Below are 20068 nucleotides of genomic sequence, written 5' to 3'. Positions count from 1 at the left end.
CTGATTGGTCAGAGCGCAGCAGCGGCCCCGCCTTCCATCCGGCGCTTGACTTCAAATAGTATAAACTACAACTCCCAGATATGCTTGCGCGGAAAATCCGCTTTCAGTTGCCAGGATAACTGTCCCTCGGCATGCTGGGAATTGTAGTCGATACTTCTCTGTCCGTCTCCTGTTAAGTAAAATGATAGCGTCGGCGGGTTGCTAGGAGACAAGGACTCCCGGGAGGGACATGCATGCAGCAACGGGAGCCGGGATAGGAACAGCCGGGCAATGAGCCCTCACCGGTAATTGCTATATATGTATTATGTGTGTATATATAAACCTAGAGAATAGCATAGCTGTAGTCTCTGCCCCCTAGTGGTGACTGCGGGTGATGGAATCTGCAGGGCACTTATGTTCCTGTTATGGGCTATTCCCCTGTACTAAGCACAATTCAGCAGGAACAGCCCCCTAAGTTTGCCCATAGCCTGTACAGAGAGATACCATAAAACTATGGCACATAGGGATTCCCCTGTACTAAGCACAATTCAGCAGGAACAGCCCCCTAAGTTTGCTCATAGCCTGTACAGAGAGATACCATAAAACTATGGCACATAGGGATTCCCCTGTACTAAGCACAATTCAGCAGGAACAGCCCCCTAAGTTTGCCCATAGCCTGTACAGAGAGATACCATAAAACTATGGCACATAGGGATTCCCCTGTACTAAGCACAATTCAGCAGGAACAGCCCCCTAAGTTTGCTCATAGCCTGTACAGAGAGATACCATAAAACTATGGCACATAGGGATTCCCCTGTACTAAGCACAATTCAGCAGGAACAGCCCCCTAAGTTTGCTCATAGCCTGTACAGAGAGATACCATAAAACTATGGCACATAGGGATTCCCCTGTACTAAGCACAATTCAGCAGGAACAGCCCCCTAAGTTTGCTCATAGCCTGTACAGAGAGATACCATAAAACTATGGCACATAGGGATTCCCCTGTACTAAGCACAATTCAGCAGGAACAGCCCCCTAAGTTTGCCCATAGCCTGTACAGAGAGATACCATAAAACTATGGCACATAGGGATTCCCCTGTACTAAGCACAATTCAGCAGGAACAGCCCCCTAAGTTTGCTCATAGCCTGTACAGAGAGATACCATAAAACTATGGCACATAGGGATTCCCCTGTACTAAGCACAATTCAGCAGGAACAGCCCCCTAAGTTTGCCCATAGCCTGTACAGAGAGATACCATAAAACTATGGCACATAGGGATTCCCCTGTACTAAGCACAATTCAGCAGGAACAGCCCCCTAAGTTTGCTCATAGCCTGTACAGAGAGATACCATAAAACTATGGCACATAGGGATTACCCTGTACTAAGCATAATTCAGCAGGAACAGCCCCCTAAGTTTGCTCATAGCCTGTACAGAGAGATACCATAAAACTATGGCACATAGGGATTCCCCTGTACTAAGCACAATTCAGCAGGAACAGCCCCCTAAGTTTGCTCATAGCCTGTACAGAGAGATACCATAAAACTATGGCACATAGGGATACCCCTGTACTAAGCACAATTCAGCAGGAACAGCCCCCTAAGTTTGCCCATAGCCTATACAGAGAGATACCATAAAACTATGGCACATAGGGATTACCCTGTACTAAGCATAATTCAGCAGGAACAGCCCCCTAAGTTTGCTCATAGCCTGTACAGAGAGATACCATAAAACTATGGCACATAGGGATTCCCCTGTACTAAGCACAATTCAGCAGGAACAGCCCCCTAAGTTTGCTCATAGCCTGTACAGAGAGATACCATAAAACTATGGCACATAGGGATACCCCTGTACTAAGCACAATTCAGCAGGAACAGCCCCCTAAGTTTGCCCATAGCCTATACAGAGAGATACCATAAAACTATGGCACATAGGGATTCCCCTGTACTAAGCACAATTCAGCAGGAACAGCCCCCTAAGTTTGCTCATAGCCTGTACAGAGAGATACCATAAAACTATGGCACATAGGGATACCCCTGTACTAAGCACAATTCAGCAGGAACAGCCCCCTAAGTTTGCCCATAGCCTGTACAGAGAGATACCATAAAACTATGGCACATAGGGATTCCCCTGTACTAAGCACAATTCAGCAGGAACAGCCCCCTAAGTTTGCTCATAGCCTGTACAGAGAGATACCATAAAACTATGGCACATAGGGATTCCCCTGTACTAAGCACAATTCAGCAGGAACAGCCCCCTAAGTTTGCTCATAGCCTGTACAGAGAGATACCATAAAACTATGGCACATAGGGATTCCCCTGTACTAAGCACAATTCAGCAGGAACAGCCCCCTAAGTTTGCTCATAGCCTGTACAGAGAGATACCATAAAACTATGGCACATAGGGATTCTCCTGTACTAAGCACAATTCAGCAGGAACAGCCCCCTAAGTTTGCTGGAACATACAGATCACAACTGTTAACTGATACAAGAGATAAAGAAGGCCCTGTGCAATAGAGCTTACAGTCTGAAATAAACCATGAGAACCACAGCACCGGTTGCCAATCCTGCCTTGCACATACGCTGCAACTTGGGTGGGTACATAGGGCACAGAGGGGGACACAGGGGGGCACTAGGCCAGTGAGGCCACAGATGTCTAGTTACGCGACTGCCCTCATTGGCTCGTTGCTCTTTCCCTTACCAGACATGGCTGCCGCCTGGCGCTACAGAATGGACGCTGGAGATTTCTTTGTGAGCAACTGCTTCCCTGCAAGAACCCTTCTCCGTTCTACTGACAGAGGTACCTTCCCCTCTATTGTGCGACAGTCTGAAATGGGCTGGTATGGACTGGTATAGACTGGTATGGGCTGGTATGGGCTGGTATAGACTGGTATGGGCTGGTATGGGCTGGTATAGACTGGTATGGGCTGGTATGGGCTGGTATAGACTGGTATGGGCTGGTATGGACTAGTATAGACTGGTATGGACTAGTATAGACTGGTATGGGCTGGTATGGGCTGGTATAGACTGGTATGGGCTGGTATGGGCTGGTATAGACTGGTATGGGCTGGTATGGGCTGGTATAGACTGGTATGGGCTGGTATGGGCTGGTATAGACTGGTATGGGCTGGTATGGGCTGGTATAGACTGGTATAGACTGGTATAGACTGGTATGGGCTGGTATAGACTGGTATGGGCTGGTATGGGCTGGTATAGACTGGTATGGGCTGGTATGGGCTGGTATAGACTGGTATGGGCTGGTATGGGCTGGTATAGACTGGTATGGGCTGGTATGGGCTGGTATAGACTGGTATGGGCTGGTATGGGCTGGTATAGACTGGTATGGGCTGGTATGGACTAGTATAGACTGGTATGGACTAGTATAGACTGGTATGGGCTGGTATGGACTGGTATGGACTGGTATGGGCTGGTATGGGCTGGTATGGGCTGGTATGGACTGGTATGGGCTGGTATGGGCTGGTATGGGCTGGTATGGACTAGTATAGACTGGTATGGGCTGGTATGGACTAGTATAGACTGGTATGGACTAGTATAGACTGGTATGGGCTGGTATGGACTAGTATAGACTGGTATGGGCTGGTATGGACTAGTATAGACTGGTATGGGCTGGTATGGACTAGTATAGACTGGTATGGGCTGGTATGGACTAGTATAGACTGGTATGGGCTGGTATGGACTAGTATAGACTGGTATGGGCTGGTATGGACTAGTATAGACTGGTATGGGCTGGTATGGACTAGTATAGACTGGTATGGGCTGGTATGGCTGTATTCAATCTGCTGTTTCCAATCAAGCTAAAATACACAGAATGTATTATTGGGAATTGGGGGGATGGTCCAAATGCAAATTATATGGACAGGTATTTTTCCCACAATGCACCTCCTCAGGAAGGGAGCTTCCCCTATCCTTTGCCCTTTTTTGCCCTCCGCCTATCTCTGTATCTAACACTGGATCCAAGGGGGCAGAATAGAGGTACCCAATGACTGGCCCGATGGGTCACATGGTACTCCAGAGCTTAAAGGGGATATAAACCCAGCCATGATGCTGCCCCACGGCGCCCCCTAGTGTTGCTATAGAAGTTGCCAAAAACCATCATTATAGATGCAAGGAAATTCCCCAATGAGAATTGTACTGATAAATAAGTTGATTATAAATGCAAAAGAACTGCCCAGTGAGAATGCTGATTCCCAGCACTGTGTCAGGCCCCTTGCTGGTACCTTACATATAGAGATAATGATGGCATTTTCTCCCCTCATTATATGGCACAGGAATCAGACATGGGGATAAAGGGACAGACTTGTTCAGTGCTGGGAAACTGTGCTTATTGCTCCCAACTCCAATTGCAGGAACAGAGAACAGGGAGCCGGATTTACTCACATCAGCTGGGATTCTCATTGGAGGATTTTTCGCATGTTAAAGCAGTCGCTGGCTGTGGGGATTTGGGGGAAAGTTTTATTGGGCAATATTGCTTTAAGAATACAGCCCTGATGTTGCTGGACTACAGCTCCCAGCATGCCCCAAGCTTCATTATATGTTACATTATTGTGGGATTTGTAGCCCAGTAACAACTGAGTAACGTTGGGTTGAGCCGCGCTGGGCAGCAGGGTTTGTATCCCCTTTAATAGGCTGAGGGCCCCGGTAACTGTGAGCCCCGCCCGGTACAAGGGCACAAGTGCCAGTGTGGGTAAGTGAGAGGGGCAGGCTGGGGGCAGAGAGGGGCATTAGGGGGTGTGGGGGTTCAGCAATAACAGAAGCTGCTATTAAACCACAGGTGGCCGCTGGGTAAAGACTCAGAGAGTGTGGGGCAACCGGAGAATGCGGTTAGTGAGATCGGCAGCGTCAGATACATATTGGGCCAACCCGGACACCGTACTTACAGAGCCAACATGGAATGGGCCCTTAAGCAAAAGCCTAGATCCTCAGCAAAATGTCCTGAATGCCTCATTCCTGGTAAGTGATGTACAACTACTAGTGATGGGCGAAATAATTCAGCGTGGGATCAGCAACAAATGAACCATTGTAAGCAGCAGTCCTGCCCTGCTTTATGGCTGAGATTCTAGCTATCTGTATAACAGAGCATTCTGTCACAGTGGCACAGATCCTATCTGATCCCCCCATTGTAAGCAGCAGTCCTGCCCTGCTTTATGGCTGAGATTCTAGCTATCTGTATAACAGAGCACTCTGTCACAGTGGCACAGATCCTATCTGATCCCCCCATTGTAAGCAGCAGTCCTGCCCTGCTTTATGGCTGAGATTCTAGCTATCTGTATAACAGAGCATTCTGTCACAGTGGCACAGATCCTATCTGATCCCCCCATTGTAAGCAGCAGTCCTGCCCTGCTTTATGGCTGAGATTCTAGCTATCTGTATAACAGAGCACTCTGTCACAGTGGCACAGATCCTATCTGATCCCCCCCATTGTAAGCAGCAGTCCTGCCCTGCTTTATGGCTGAGATTCTAGCTATCTGTATAACAGAGCATTCTGTCACAGTGGCACAGATCCTATCTGATCCCCCATTGTAAGCAGCAGTCCTGCCCTGCTTTATGGCTGAGATTCTAGCTATCTGTATAACAGAGCATTCTGTCACAGTGGCACAGATCCTATCTGATCCCCCATTGTAAGCAGCAGTCCTGCCCTGCTTTATGGCTGAGATTCTAGCTATCTGTATAACAGAGCATTCTGTCACAGTGGCACAGATCCTATCTGATCCCCCCATTGTAAGCAGCAGTCCTGCCCTGCTTTATGGCTGAGATTCTAGCTATCTGTATAACAGAGCACTCTGTCACAGTGGCACAGATCCTATCTGATCCCCCCCATTGTAAGCAGCAGTCCTGCCCTGCTTTATGGCTGAGATTCTAGCTATCTGTATAACAGAGCATTCTGTCACAGTGGCACAGATCCTATCTGATCCCCCATTGTAAGCAGCAGTCCTGCCCTGCTTTATGGCTGAGATTCTAGCTATCTGTATAACAGAGCATTCTGTCACAGTGGCACAGATCCTATCTGATCCCCCCATTGTAAGCAGCAGTCCTGCCCTGCTTTATGGCTGAGATTCTAGCTATCTGTATAACAGAGCATTCTGTCACAGTGGCACAGATCCTATCTGATCCCCCCATTGTAAGCAGCAGTCCTGCCCTGCTTTATGGCTGAGATTCTAGCTATCTGTATAACAGAGCATTCTGTCACAGTGGCACAGATCCTATCTGATACCCCCATTGTAAGCAGCAGTCCTGCCCTGCTTTATGGCTGAGATTCTAGTGATCTTGGATTAGAAAACTGATGTTGCACTGCAGGTTATACAGATACAGTTATAAATATGGTGCTTACTTGCTTTTGTTTTCAGCTAAAGACCCATTTTGTAAAGACACCGGCAGATCTATACTCAGTAGATGTCAGTGACAGGAACCTGACTTCTGTAAGTAACTCCTGTATTGCTCCACTGAGCACCCCTCAATCACACCATTGTGCACTCACCCCAAATCCCCCCCTAACTGGCCTTCAGGCTGGGCCCCCTTAGCCCATAACAAGGTTACAGATAAATATAAACATTGGGGTAACAGTCACCCCGCTATAGTTCCCGGGGTACCCAGGGCACAAATAAGCACTCACCCCAAATCCCCCCCTAACTGGCCTTCAGGCTGGGCCCCCTTAGCCCATAACAAGGTTACAGATATATAGAAACATTGGGGTAACAGTCACCCTGCTATAGTTCCAGGGGTACCCAGGGTACAAATAAGCACTCACCCCAAATCCCCCCCTAACTGGCCTTCAGGCTGGGCCCCCTTAGCCCATAACAAGGTTACAGATATATAGAAACATTGGGGTAACAGTCACCCCACTATAGTTCCAGGGGTACCCAGGGCACAAATAAGCACTCACCCCAAATCCCCCCCTAACTGGCCTTCAGGCTGGGCCCCCTTAGCCCATAACAGGGTTACAGATATATAGAAACATTGGGGTAACAGTCACCCTGCTATAGTTCCAGGGGTACCCAGGGCACAAATAAGCACTCACCCCAAATCCCCCCCTAACTGGCCTTCAGGCTGGGCCCCCTTAGCCCATAACAAGGTTACAGATATATAGAAACATTGGGGTAACAGTCACCCCGCTATAGTTCCAGGGGTACCCAGGGCACAAATAAGCACTCACCCCAAATCCCCCCCTAACTGGCCTTCAGGCTGGGCCCCCTTAGCCCATAACAAGGTTACAGATATATAGAAACATTGGGGTAACAGTCACCCTGCTATAGTTCCAGGGGTACCCAGGGCACAAATAAGCACTCACCCCAAATCCCCCCTAACTGGCCTTCAGGCTGGGCCCCCTTAGCCCATAACAAGGTTACAGATATATAGAAACATTGGGGTAACAGTCACCCCGCTATAGTTCCAGGGGTACCCAGTATCAATAGACAGCAGTGGAACAGCGCCTCGCAGTGGGCAGATGTAGATTACGTTTATGATTCATGTATTATCCGAGTACTTTCCCGGAGTGAGTTGAACTGTATCTCTATCCCGCAGGCGCAGGAGGAGGAGCTGGCGCAGTTTCAGTGCGTGGCGTATATAAATGCAGCAGAGAATTTTCTGACTCTTGGTGAGATCGACCTCACGTCTCGACACTTTATTAGCGATTCCTCGGGGAAGGGGCGGGGGGATACAGTCAGCAGCACAGTCTCAAGGTGACAGAATGCCCGTAGATCCCAGAGAGTCATTCCCACAGGCAGCGTTACGTATCATTACAATTGGATCAATGACTCTGGTTCTGAACATCAGACTGGGCTGAGCTTTCACATAACAAAAGTTCTTGGCCTTTATCACATTACATGGGGCAGCCAGCCGGGGATATTGGGCGCCCAGAGTGAGTGACCCACAATGCAATGCTAACAGCTTTCTTAAAGGGGCATGACACCCACTTACAAATACTACAGCCTATTATCTATCTGGCGTATGGTCCAATAGCAGTTTGAGGAGAAGGTTCCACTTGTTGGATCAAACAGGGGAGACCTCAGCCTGCCTATTAAAGAATCACACTGCAGGGCTGGTAACTGACCTTGCTACAGACAGGGGGCAGCCCAGCAGGGCAAGTCTGTGGATTTTATAGAATGGGATAGGGGGAAGCAGCTGGTTGGGGGCACAGGAATACAGAGGGGCTTGGGAAAGAGTGTGTTACCCCTATTAGAGGCCAATTTGGCTTCCATGGTTTCCATGTTAAGAATGGAAGTTGCTGTCAGAATTAATTTGCTAATGGAATATTTTTACTTTTAGGAACTTTCTGCAGCTTTCCTGCACTCAGGGAACTGGATCTTTCCATGAACAACATCAGAAATGTGCGTCTGCGCCCGGGCGACCTCCCCAAACTGGAAGTGAGTCCGTCTCACAGCCCTAGATGCTCCCTCTGTTTTAGCTCGGTCTCAGTAGCTTCATGCTGCAGCTCTGGCTGCTGGTAACTAAGAATACACAGAGTTGGGAGGGGGAGTGAATTCTGATGGGAAGGGGAGCAGGAGAAGGGAGGGGGATAGGGAGAGAGGAGCAAACTGAGCAGAGCATTCTGTCACAGTGGCACAGATCCTATCTGATCCCCCCCATTGTAAGCAGCAGTCCTGCCCTGCTTTATGGCTGAGATTCTAGCTATCTGTATAACAGAGCATTCTGTCACAGTGGCACAGATCCTATCTGATCCCCCCATTGTAAGCAGCAGTCCTGCCCTGCTTTATGGCTGAGATTCTAGCTATCTGTATAACAGAGCATTCTGTCACAGTGGCACAGATCCTATCTGATCCCCCCATTGTAAGCAGCAGTCCTGCCCTGCTTTATGGCTGAGATTCTAGCTATCTGTATAACAGAGCATTCTGTCACAGTGGCACAGATCCTATCCCCCCCATTGTAAGCAGCAGTGCTGCCCTGCTTTATGGCTGAGATTCTAGCTATCTGTATAACAGAGCATTCTGTCACAGTGGCACAGATCCTATCTGATCCCCCATTGTAAGCAGCAGTCCTGCCCTGCTTTATGGCTGAGATTCTAGCTATCTGTATAACAGAGCATTCTGTCACAGTGGCACAGATCCTATCTGACCCCCCCATTGTAAGCAGCAGTCCTGCCCTGCTTTATGGCTGAGATTCTAGCTATCTGTATAACAGAGCATTCTGTCACAGTGGCACAGATCCTATCTGATCCCCCCATTGTAAGCAGCAGTCCTGCCCTGCTTTATGGCTGAGATTCTAGCTATCTGTATAACAGAGCATTCTGTCACAGTGGCACAGATCCTATCTGATCCCCCCCATTGTAAGCAGCAGTCCTGCCCTGCTTTATGGCTGAGATTCTAGCTATCTGTATAACAGAGCATTCTGTCACAGTGGCACAGATCCTATCTGATCCCCCCACTGTAAGCAGCAGTCCTGCCCTGCTTTATGGCTGAGATTCTAGCTATCTGTATAACAGAGCATTCTGTCACAGTGGCACAGATCCTATCTGATCCCCCCCATTGTAAGCAGCAGTCCTGCCCTGCTTTATGGCTGAGATTCTAGCTATCTGTATAACAGAGCATTCTGTCACAGTGGCACAGATCCTATCTGATCCCCCCATTGTAAGCAGCAGTCCTGCCCTGCTTTATGGCTGAGATTCCCATTGTATTGCAGTTGCTGGACCTGTCCTATAACAATCTGTCTCCAGATGACATCTCTCAGCTCGGTGTTCTGTCCCACCTACGGGTGCTTCACCTTTCAGGGAACAGCCTCTCCCATCTTCCACCTGACATGAGTGCGCCCCATGGGTAAGTAAAGCCTGAACGGCGGAACTGTTGTGTAGGCGCCATCTCAGTGCTTTGTGCCTGAGTCTGAGCTTTCAGCCAGCGCTACACATTAGAACTGCTTTCAGCTAACCTATTGTTTCTCCTACTCCCATGTAACTGGAGGAGTCCCAAGCCGGACTTGGATTTCTTACTATTGAGTGCTATTCTGATACCTACTGGGAGCTGCTATCTTGCTCCCTTCCCATTGTTCTGCTGATCGGCTGCTGGGGGTGAGGGGGGGGGGATATCACTCCAACTTGCAGCGCAGCAGTAAAGTGTGCCTGAGTCTGAGCTTTCAGCCAGCACTACACATTAGAACTGCTTTCAGCTAACCTATTGTTTCTCCTACTCCCATGTAACTGGAGGAGTCCCAAGCCGGACTTGGATTTCTTACTATTGAGTGCTATTCTGATACCTACTGGGAGCTGCTATCTTGCTCCCTTCCCATTGTTCTGCTGATCGGCTGCTGGGGGTGAGGGGAGGGATATCACTCCAACTTGCAGCGCAGCAGTAAAGTGTGCCTGAGTCTGAGCTTTCAGCCAGCGCTACACATTAGAACTGCTTTCAGCTAACCTATTGTTTCTCCTACTCCCATGTAACTGGAGGAGTCCCAAGCCGGACTTGGATTTCTTACTATTGAGTGATATTCTGATACCTACTGGGAGCTGCTATCTTGCTCCCTTCCCATTGTTCTGCTGATCGGCTGCTGGGGGGGAGGGGGGGATATCACTCCAACTTGCAGCGCAGCAGTAAAGTGTGAGTGAAGTTTATCAGAGCACAGATCACAATAAGACTGATCTTTGTATCTTTGTACAGAAAGGATTTATCCCTGACCCTGTTCTCGGCCCTGGAAATCCTGATGTTGGATGATAACAACCTGTCCCACCCAGCAGTGTTCCTGAGCCTGGCCACCCTAACCAGGTAAGTATGAATGCAGATTGCTTTGGGGTAATGCTGTAAAGCAAATCCCAAAATAGTGGATTCAGTGCATCCCTAAATAAAAGGAGCTAAGTTTGCCCAGGAGCGGTAACCCATAGCAACCAATACGACGTTTGCTGTTAAACAGGTGACCAGTAAATGCTGCCTGGTGATTGGTTGCTATGGGTTACTGCGCTTGGGCAAACTTAGTGCCTTTTATTACTTAACCCCCTAAATCATTGGGCAGTGTGACGATCCAGTTATGATTCTGTTTTGGATTAAACCTGTTTCTAACCCTGGGGCCTTTGGGAGTTTCTCAGTTATTTATTAGCCCCTTTTTGACCAGCTGCGGGGGAGGAATAAATACAGGTATCGGACCCCTTATCCGGAAACCCGTTATCCAGAAAGCTGCGATAGACTCCATTTCAATCAAATAATTCAGAATTTTAAAACTGATTTCCTTTTTCTCTGTAATAATAAAACAGTACCTGTACTTGATCCCAACTAAGATATAATTACCCCTTATTGGGGCAGAACAGACCTATTGGATTTATTTAATGGTTAAATGATTCCCTTTTCTCTGTAATAATAAAACAGTACCTGTACTTGATCCCAACTAAGATATAATTACCCCTTATTGGGGCAGAACAGCCCTATTGGGTTTATTTAATGGTTAAATGATTCCTTTTTCTCTGTAATAATAAAACAGTACCTGTACTTGATCCCAACTAAGATATAATTACCCCTTATTGGGGCAGAACAGCCCTATTGGGTTTATTTAATGGTTAAATGATTCCCTTTTCTCTGTAATAATAAAACAGTACCTGTACTTGATCCCAACTAAGATATAATTACCCCTTATTGGGGGCAGAACAGCCCTATTGGGTTTATTTCATGGTTAAATGATTCCCTTTTCTCTGTAATAATAAAACAGTACCTGTACTTGATCCCAACTAAGATATAATTACCCCTTATTGGGGGCAGAACAGCCCTATTGGGTTTATTTCATGGTTAAATGATTCCCTTTTCTCTGTAATAATAAAACAGTACCTGTACTTGATCCCAACTAAGATATAATTACCCCTTATTGGGGCAGAACAGCCCTATTGGGTTTATTTAATGGTTAAATGATTCCCTTTTCTCTGTAATAATAAAACAGTACCTGTACTTGATCCCAACTAAGATATAATTACCCCTTATTGGGGCAGAACAGCCCTATTGGGTTTAAATAATGATTTATTGATTTTTTAGTAGACTTAGTGTATTAAGATCCAAATTACGGAAAGACCCCTTATCCGGAATACACTTGGTCCTGAGCATTCTGGATAATGGATCCTATATCTGTACCCCATTGTGCCTTGCAGGCTGCGGGTGCTCAACCTCGACAACAACAGTATTTGTGGGATCCCGTACCTGTATCCAGCCGACGGCGGTCATGTGACAGACCCACCCAATGAGCAGGAGAAAGGGACGGAGACCCTCGTACCTGATCAGGAGTCACAGCAAGAACGATTAGAGGAAGACGATGGGGTGAAGATGGCGCCGTTGGATTACACTGTTGGACCCAGCAAGGACGACCCAGACAGAACAGGTTAAAGTGGTTTCGTCTCTTTCAGTTCAATGGGAACCATGTTAAAATAGAAAACTCATTTCCACTCACATCAAACAGGTGCAACCTTTCTCTGCAGCAGCATAAATGGGGACCCCCAGCGATTAAACAGGCACCCCCGATAATAGGGACCCATCGCCTCCTACTGGGCAGGAATCACTCGCTCCGCTGCTTCTATACCTGCTCAGTGTTAAACACAGGGGCCGGGCTGCAGGCAAAGGTTTCACCTGTTGAACGAATACCTGATGATAAGATTCTGTGGCTGTTCTTGGTCGGACATTTTCCTGCTTTCTTTCCTTCACAGAGGTGGTATTTACTAACCCGGCCAACTCGCAGCAGGGCGATCATGTGACGGTAGGAATTCTTTCTTTTGTTTTATATATAAATTGTTATTTGGTTGCTACGGTCCCACAAACCCTAGCAACGAGGCATTGATCTGAATTAAGTTAAAGAAGGGCTTGAATGAAAAGATCATTTATAAAGAATAAGGGCAAATTTAGAAATGAGTCAGTGTGGGGCATTTAACCCTTGATTTGTATCTCCCCAGAGTCAGCGTGGGGCATTTAACCCTTGATTGGTATCTCCCCAGAGTCAGCGTGGGGCATTTAACCCTTGATTGGTATCTCCCCAGAGTCAGCGTGGGGCATTTAACCCTTGATTTGTATCTCCCCAGAGTCAGCGTGGGGCATTTAACCCTTGATTGGTATCTCCCCAGAGTCAGCGTGGGGCATTTAACCCTTGATTTGTATCTCCCCAGAGTCAGCGTGGGGCATTTAACCCTTGCTATGTATCCCCCAGAGTCAGCGTGGGGCATTTAACCCTTGCTATGTATCCCCCGGAGTCAGGGTGGGGCATTTAACCCTTGATTTGTATCTCCCCAGAGTCAGTGTGGGGCATTTAACCCTTGATTTGTATCTCCCCAGAGTCAGTGTGGGGCATTTAACCCTTGATATGTATCCCCCAGAGTCAGCGTGGGGCATTTAACCCTTGATTTGTATCTCCTCAGAGTCAGTGTGGGGCATTTAACCCTTGATATGTATCTCCTCAGAGTCAGTGTGGGGCATTTAACCCTTGATTTGTATCTCCCCAGAGTCAGTGTGGGGCATTTAACCCTTGATTTGTATCTCCTCAGAGTCAGTGTGGGGCATTTAACCCTTGATATGTATCTCCTCAGAGTCAGTGTGGGGCATTTAACCCTTGATTTGTATCTCCCCAGAGTCAGTGTGGGGCATTTAACCCTTGATATGTATCTCCTCAGAGTCAGGGTGGGGCATTTAACCCTTGATTTGTATCTCCCCAGGGTCAGTGTGGGGCATTTAACCCTTGATATGTATCCCCCAGAGTCAGCGTGGGGCATTTAACCCTTGATTTGTATCTCCTCAGAGTCAGTGTGGGGCATTTAACCCTTGATATGTATCTCCTCAGAGTCAGTGTGGGGCATTTAACCCTTGATTTGTATCTCCCCAGAGTCAGCGTGGGGCATTTAACCCTTGATTTGTATCTCCTCAGAGTCAGTGTGGGGCATTTAACCCTTGATATGTATCTCCTCAGAGTCAGTGTGGGGCATTTAACCCTTGATATGTATCCCCCAGAGTCAGTGTGGGGCATTTAACCCTTGATTTGTATCTCCCAGAGTCAGCGTGGGGCATTTAACCCTTGATTTGTATCTCCCCAGAGTCAGCGTGGGGCATTTAACCCTTGATTTGTATCTCCTCAGAGTCAGTGTGGGGCATTTAACCCTTGATTTGTATCTCCCCAGAGTCAGCGTGGGGCATTTAACCCTTGATTTGTATCCCCCCAGAGTCAGCGTGGGGCATTTAACCCTTGATTTGTATCTCCCCAGAGTCAGCGTGGGGCATTTAACCCTTGATTTGTATCCCCCCAGAGTCAGTGTGGGGCATTTAACCCTTGCTATGTATCCCCCAAAGTCAGCGTGGGGCATTTAACCTTTGCTATGTATCCCCCAGAGTCAGCGTGGGGCATTTAACCCTTGATATGTATCCCCCAGAGTCAGCGCGGGGCATTTAACCCTTGCTACGTATCCCCCAGAGTCAGCGTGGGGCATTTAACCCTTGCTATATATCCCCCAGAGTCAGTGTGGGGCATTTAACCCTTGCTATGTATCCCCCAGAGTCAGCGTGGGGCATTTAACCCTTGATATGTATCCCCCAGAGTCAGTGTGGGGCATTTAACCCTTGATATGTATCCCCCAGAGTCAGTGTGGGGAATTTAACCATTACGTATAAATAACATCCCACATTCCTGTACTCACCCAGAAATCTTTGGATACCACGGAAAGTTTCAGGTTCCTCAGCCACACAAGTGAAGATGGAATGAGCCAATCACTGCCGCCGTTGCCGAGCCTGAGATACCTGAGCCTGGCCAATAATAAGGTGATACCCCAGACAGGTTTGCCATCATGGGGGGCAGAACAGATTACCCATTAGGCAACCTAGGCACCCACGTAGGGCCCATCTAATGCAAGGGTCCCAGAAATGGAGTGGAAATCATGTCTGCACAGTCCTGCTTTCTGATTGGAGAAGTGTATAGTGGAAAGGTGGTGTGAGAAGAAGATGGGGGCCCCATTAGGTGTTTATCCTGCTGTGGGCAGGAGGGCTGCCAGGGGCCCAGACTGATGCAAAAGGGGTGGGGCTTCCCATGAAAGGGGCGAGGCTTGGGCTGAGGTGGAGTTTTGGCCGATCAGGTAGGTCGCCCCATTCTTCCTGGCAACCCTGACCCTAGATCAGGCCTGGACTGGGATTCAGCCCCCCCACCAGCCCAATAAATAGTGACTGTCTATGGCATCTTACCTCTATGGAACCCCCATTAGACTGAAAGCCGTAAAGCGTCACCCCCTTACCCTCCCCTTTCCTTACCTGATTTCCCAATCCAGAGCAGGCCTGTACCTGAGCTGCCTTCTCTGATGACATCATAAAGAGGGCGGTCCCTCCAGTGGTTATGTCATAGAAAGCCTTAAAGGGGTTGTTCACCTTTACAATAACTTTTAATATGATATAGAGAATGCTATTCTGGGACCATTTGCAATTGGTCTTCATTTTTTATTATTTACGTTTTTTTTTTAATTATTTAGCTTTTTGTTCAGCAGCTCTGCCGTTCGGAATTTCAGCAGCTATCTGGTTGCTAGGGTCCAATTTAGCCTAGCAACCGGGCAGTGATTTGAAAGAGACAGGAATATGAATAGAGGAGGGCCTAAATAGAAAGATAAATAATAAAAAGTAACAATAACATACTAAAAGTTACCCTGAAGATGAACCATCCCTTTAAAGGCACAACAGTGCATTCTGGGACTTATTATTACCCACAATAAATAATCATAAATAAAAGAATAACGTTTATATAAAATCTGTTGGTTTGTGTTCCAGATTCGGCACCAGGAGAAGCTTTTAGCCGCCGCCCTGTTCCCCTCCCTGGAAGAACTGGTGATCCATGGGAATCCCCTCACCTCTCTCAGGAAAGGTAGCACAGATTATTAACCCTTTGAGTGCTGCCCCCCTGTACACTCTATGGTGCTGACATGAAAGTGCTGTGTGATAGGTGCTGTGATGTGCGGCAGTAAAAGGGTTAATGGCTCCCAGGATCAGTCTGACAGTAAATCTCTATACTGTATATAAACCAATATAGAATAAGGGTTCCTGCCCTATGGCAGCGCCACCTTGTGGTACCTCTGATAATTCAGTGATTCACTCAAGACTTTTGATGTAAAGGTGGCCATAAACGTTTGGTTGCCAATGGGCAGATCTTCTCCTGATATGACTAATAGGACCCAAATTGGCAAAGGAAATCTGCCCGTGTATGGGCACATTAAGGCCATTATCAGCATGATTACCTGCGGATCATACGGGCCTAATGGCGCTGGTTCTGTGTTGCAGGGGATCCACCTTTGCTCAGTCATGTCCTCCAGCAGCGCCTGGGGATCCACATTACAAGGAAAAAATCCCCTGGGATCAGGAAACCGCCCCTGTTTATTCCAGTGAAAGAGGGGAGAAAGGTGAGTGCCAGACCCGCCCACTTACCCAGCATTCTGCCTGTGTCACATGGTGTAACTGAATCAGTGAGGGCACAACACCCATAGATACAGGGAACAGGCCATACACGTCTTACAGGCCCCGCCCACTTACCCAGCATTCTGCCTGTGTCACATGGTGTAACTGAATCAGTGAGGGCACAACACCCATAGATACAGGGAACAGGCCATACACGTCTTACAGGCCCCGCCCACTTACCCAGCATTCTGCCTGTGTCACATGGTGTAACTGAATCAGTGAGGGCACAACACCCATAGATACAGGGAACAGGCCATACACGTCTTACAGGCCCCGCCCACTTACCCAGCATTCTGCCTGTGTCACATGGTGTAACTGAATCAGTGAGGGCATAACACCCATAGATACAGGGAACAGGCCATACACGTCTTACAGGCCCTGCCCACTTACCCAGCATTCTGCCTGTGTCACATGGTGTAACTGAATCAGTGAGGGCATAACACCCATAGATACAGGGAACAGGCCATACACGTCTTACAGGCCCCGCCCACTTACCCAGCATTCTGCTGTGTCACATGGTGTAAGTGAATCAGTGAGGGCACAACACCCATAGATACAGGGAACAGGCCATACACGTCTTACAGGCCCTGCCCACTTACCCAGCATTCTGCCTGTGTCACATGGTGTAAGTGAATCAGTGAGGGCACAACACCCATAGATACAGGGAACAGGCCATACACGTCTTACAGGCCCCGCCCACTTACCCAGCATTCTGCCTGTGTCACATGGTGTAAGTGAATCAGTGAGGGCACAACACCCATAGATACAGGGAACAGGCCATACACGTCTTACAGGCCCCACCCACTTACCCAGCATTCCATTTGCATGTCACATGATGTAACTGAATCAGTGAGGGCACAACACCCATAGATACAGGGAACAGGCCATACACGTCTTACAGGCCCCACCCACTTACCCAGCATTCCATTTGCATGTCACATGATGTAACTGAATCAGTGAGGGCACAACACCCATAGATACAGGGAACAGGCCATACACGTCTTACAGGCCCCACCCACTTACCCAGCATTCCATTTGCATGTCACATGGTGTAACTGAATCAGTGAGGGCACAACACCCATAGATACAGGAAACAGGCCATACACGTCTTACAGGCTCCGCCCACTTACCCAGCATTCTGCCTGTGTCACATGGTGTAACTGAATCAGTGAGGGCTTGTACTTACAGGTACAGTCGGTTATCCCCAAGGTGCCCAAACAGCCCCTGATGGCGGAACCCCTGGGCATCCCCTCCCTCGGCCCCCCATTTGATAGCCGTCACCTGCTGCATGATGGGAATGAATACTCCCTGTCTCCGAGCCCCCTTCCCCCAATCCCACCTTCCTCCAAGAGCCAGAGGGAGCCAGGCCGGGCCCTGAGTGCAGAAGACAGTGGGCACAGCCCAGAGGCGGCACTGGGAGTGGAGATGAGCCCCAGCCCAGACGATGCCGCCAGCTCCATATTTATGACACAGGTTAGTACAACTGGGGGGGGTAGCCATGTATGTGGCGCCCAGGAGCAGCGCTGATCTCTGCTCATTTGCCTTCAATAAGGTGGATGATCTGCCAGAACCCTCAGGGGGCCCCAGCCAGCTGGGGGCGGAGCAACAGAAGGAAGTCCCTGAGAAATTCAAGGGCTACGAAGAACTGTTCTGTGTCCAGACTGACCCCGATTTTATAGACCCAGTGGGTAAGTTGTGAGCAGAACCCAAACCCAACAACCCTGTAAGTGTAATAATATCATACATACGGATGCGCCCCTTGTGTTCCAGGCATACAGAGCAACGTGCAGGCCCTGCAGAACGCGCTCAAGCACCTCCTGGTGTATGGAGACCCCAAGCCGAGGCTCCCCGGCCTACAGCAGCCATTTATACCCACCCAGGGCAAGGTACGTTCCCGCCACGTGCTGAGCCTGGCTCACATCTAATTGGCTGACCCTAGATTAACACATGAATGGCCAGAAAGTTCCTTTGAAATTTGAAAAAGTACAGGGTGAAGCAACAAAATTAACAAAGGGACTGAATAAATGAAATAGGAGCTGTGCATGGAACAAGGGCCAGAAGGGGGAGTGATGTGAAGGTTAATTGTTTATTTCACTGGATCTCTTTTAGTTTGGAAAAGCCCCGACCCCGCTGCCCCGGAAGCACAAAAAGGAGATCTTGGGGCAAATCCTAGTGGGCATGAGAGAGCCACGGCATCTGACACAGGTGCCACTAGGTGAGTAGCCATAGTAGCCCCATATACATACAGCCATTACACTGCATGCATCTGATTGGTGCACTCCAAGATATGAGGAGGGAGGGTTCCGCCCACAAACTACCCCTCCCACACAGTAATGTTTCCCTGCCAGCCCCTACATGTGTGTATGTTCCCCCACCCTGCAGAGTCCATCTTGGGGCAGAAGCAGCCCACCCCGGAGCAGAGAGAAGCGCAGATGTTGCTGCGGGAGTTGCGCCACAGGTATAAGGCGCTACAGGCGGAATCAGTGAAACGAGCCAGAGAGATGGAGAGCAGCCTGGGGGATACGGGAGGGCTGGGGCCACAGCCAATAACGAGGGGGGATGTTACCGACCATAGGATTGACCAATAAAATCTAAGTATGAATTCACCTATCCAAGGTGACTGGTTTGTTTTCTGCATAGACCACATGTTTAACAACAGTCTTGCGTCGTGATTGGACGTCCCTGCACGCATATATAAATAGTCTGCTGCTGCTGCTGCTGCATAGGTAGAATTCCTGCCATAAAGCAAGGCAGTGCTACTGCTGCGTGCCAGAGAGGATATAGAAGCATAAATTGTTTGTACTAATCAGCAGCCCACTGAGATGCCAGCTGGAGGAAGGAAGGGTTTGTTTATACAGAGGCCTGCTGATTTGTTTTGATTGTGATCCTAAGAAAAATTAGGTAGAATGTGACTTTAGTCCCAGATTTTTTTCTTTTTGTTTGATGCAAGAAATAAACAAAACACATGTTTTGTATGAAGGGGGGAGTGTGGAAACATTGCTTTCTGTATATTTGTATTTATACATATGGGTAGGGGGTGCCATAGTGTTTCCCTTAGACAGTACAGTATGGGGGTACAGGTTATTGTGTGCCCAGAACATTCCTTCTCTGTATATTTGTATTTATACATATGGGTAGGGGGTGCCATAGTGTTTCCCTTAGACAGTACAGTATGGGGGTACAGGTTATTGTGTGCCCAGAACATTCCTTCTCTGTATATTTGTATTTATACATATGGGTAGGGGGTGCCATAGTGTTTCCCTTAGACAGTACAGTATGGGGGTACAGCTTATTGTGTGCCCAGAACATTCCTTCTCTGTATATTTGTATTTATACATATGGGTAGGGGGTGCCATAGTGTTTCCCTTAGACAGTACAGTATGGGGGTACAGCTTATTGTGTGCCCAGAGCATTCCTTCTCTGTATATTTGTATTTATACATATGGGTAGGGGGTGCCATAGTGTTTCCCTTAGACAGTACAGTATGGGGGGTACAGCTTATTGTGTGCCCAGAACATTCCCTCTCTGTATATTTGTATTTATACATATGGGTAGGAGGTGCCATAGTGTTTCCCTTAGACAGTACAGTATGGGGGTACAGCTTATTGTGTGCCCAGAACATTCCCTCTCTGTATATTTGTATTTATACATATGGGTAGGGGGTGCCATAGTGTTTCCCTTAGACAGTACAGT

At 48.2% G+C, this 20068-nt stretch overlaps 1 protein-coding gene and 1 pseudogene across 1 annotated transcript; both read left to right on the top strand.

Moving 5' to 3' along the window:
• Positions 1-20068, top strand: part of LOC116406442 — a 954163-nt pseudogene that overhangs the window by 238242 nt on the left and 695853 nt on the right.
• xrra1 (X-ray radiation resistance associated 1) lies at positions 14-18987 on the top strand. Its single transcript, XM_031896277.1, has 18 exons — positions 14-284; positions 2683-2778; positions 4771-4949; positions 6344-6415; positions 7518-7590; positions 8262-8359; positions 9633-9766; positions 10601-10705; positions 12067-12293; positions 12616-12665; positions 14588-14704; positions 15695-15788; positions 16202-16320; positions 17564-17848; positions 17928-18063; positions 18146-18261; positions 18485-18590; positions 18758-18987. Exons 2-18 carry the CDS (start codon positions 2685-2687, stop codon positions 18961-18963), a joined length of 2211 nt encoding a protein of 736 aa, XP_031752137.1. The 5' UTR covers positions 14-284; positions 2683-2684; the 3' UTR covers positions 18964-18987.

Source organism: Xenopus tropicalis, chromosome 2 (assembly GCF_000004195.4).
Source record: "Xenopus tropicalis strain Nigerian chromosome 2, UCB_Xtro_10.0, whole genome shotgun sequence".
Taxonomy (NCBI): domain Eukaryota; kingdom Metazoa; phylum Chordata; class Amphibia; order Anura; family Pipidae; genus Xenopus; species Xenopus tropicalis.
The sequence above is the reverse complement of the archived record's forward strand: the minus strand, read 5'-3'. Positions and strand labels throughout refer to the sequence as shown.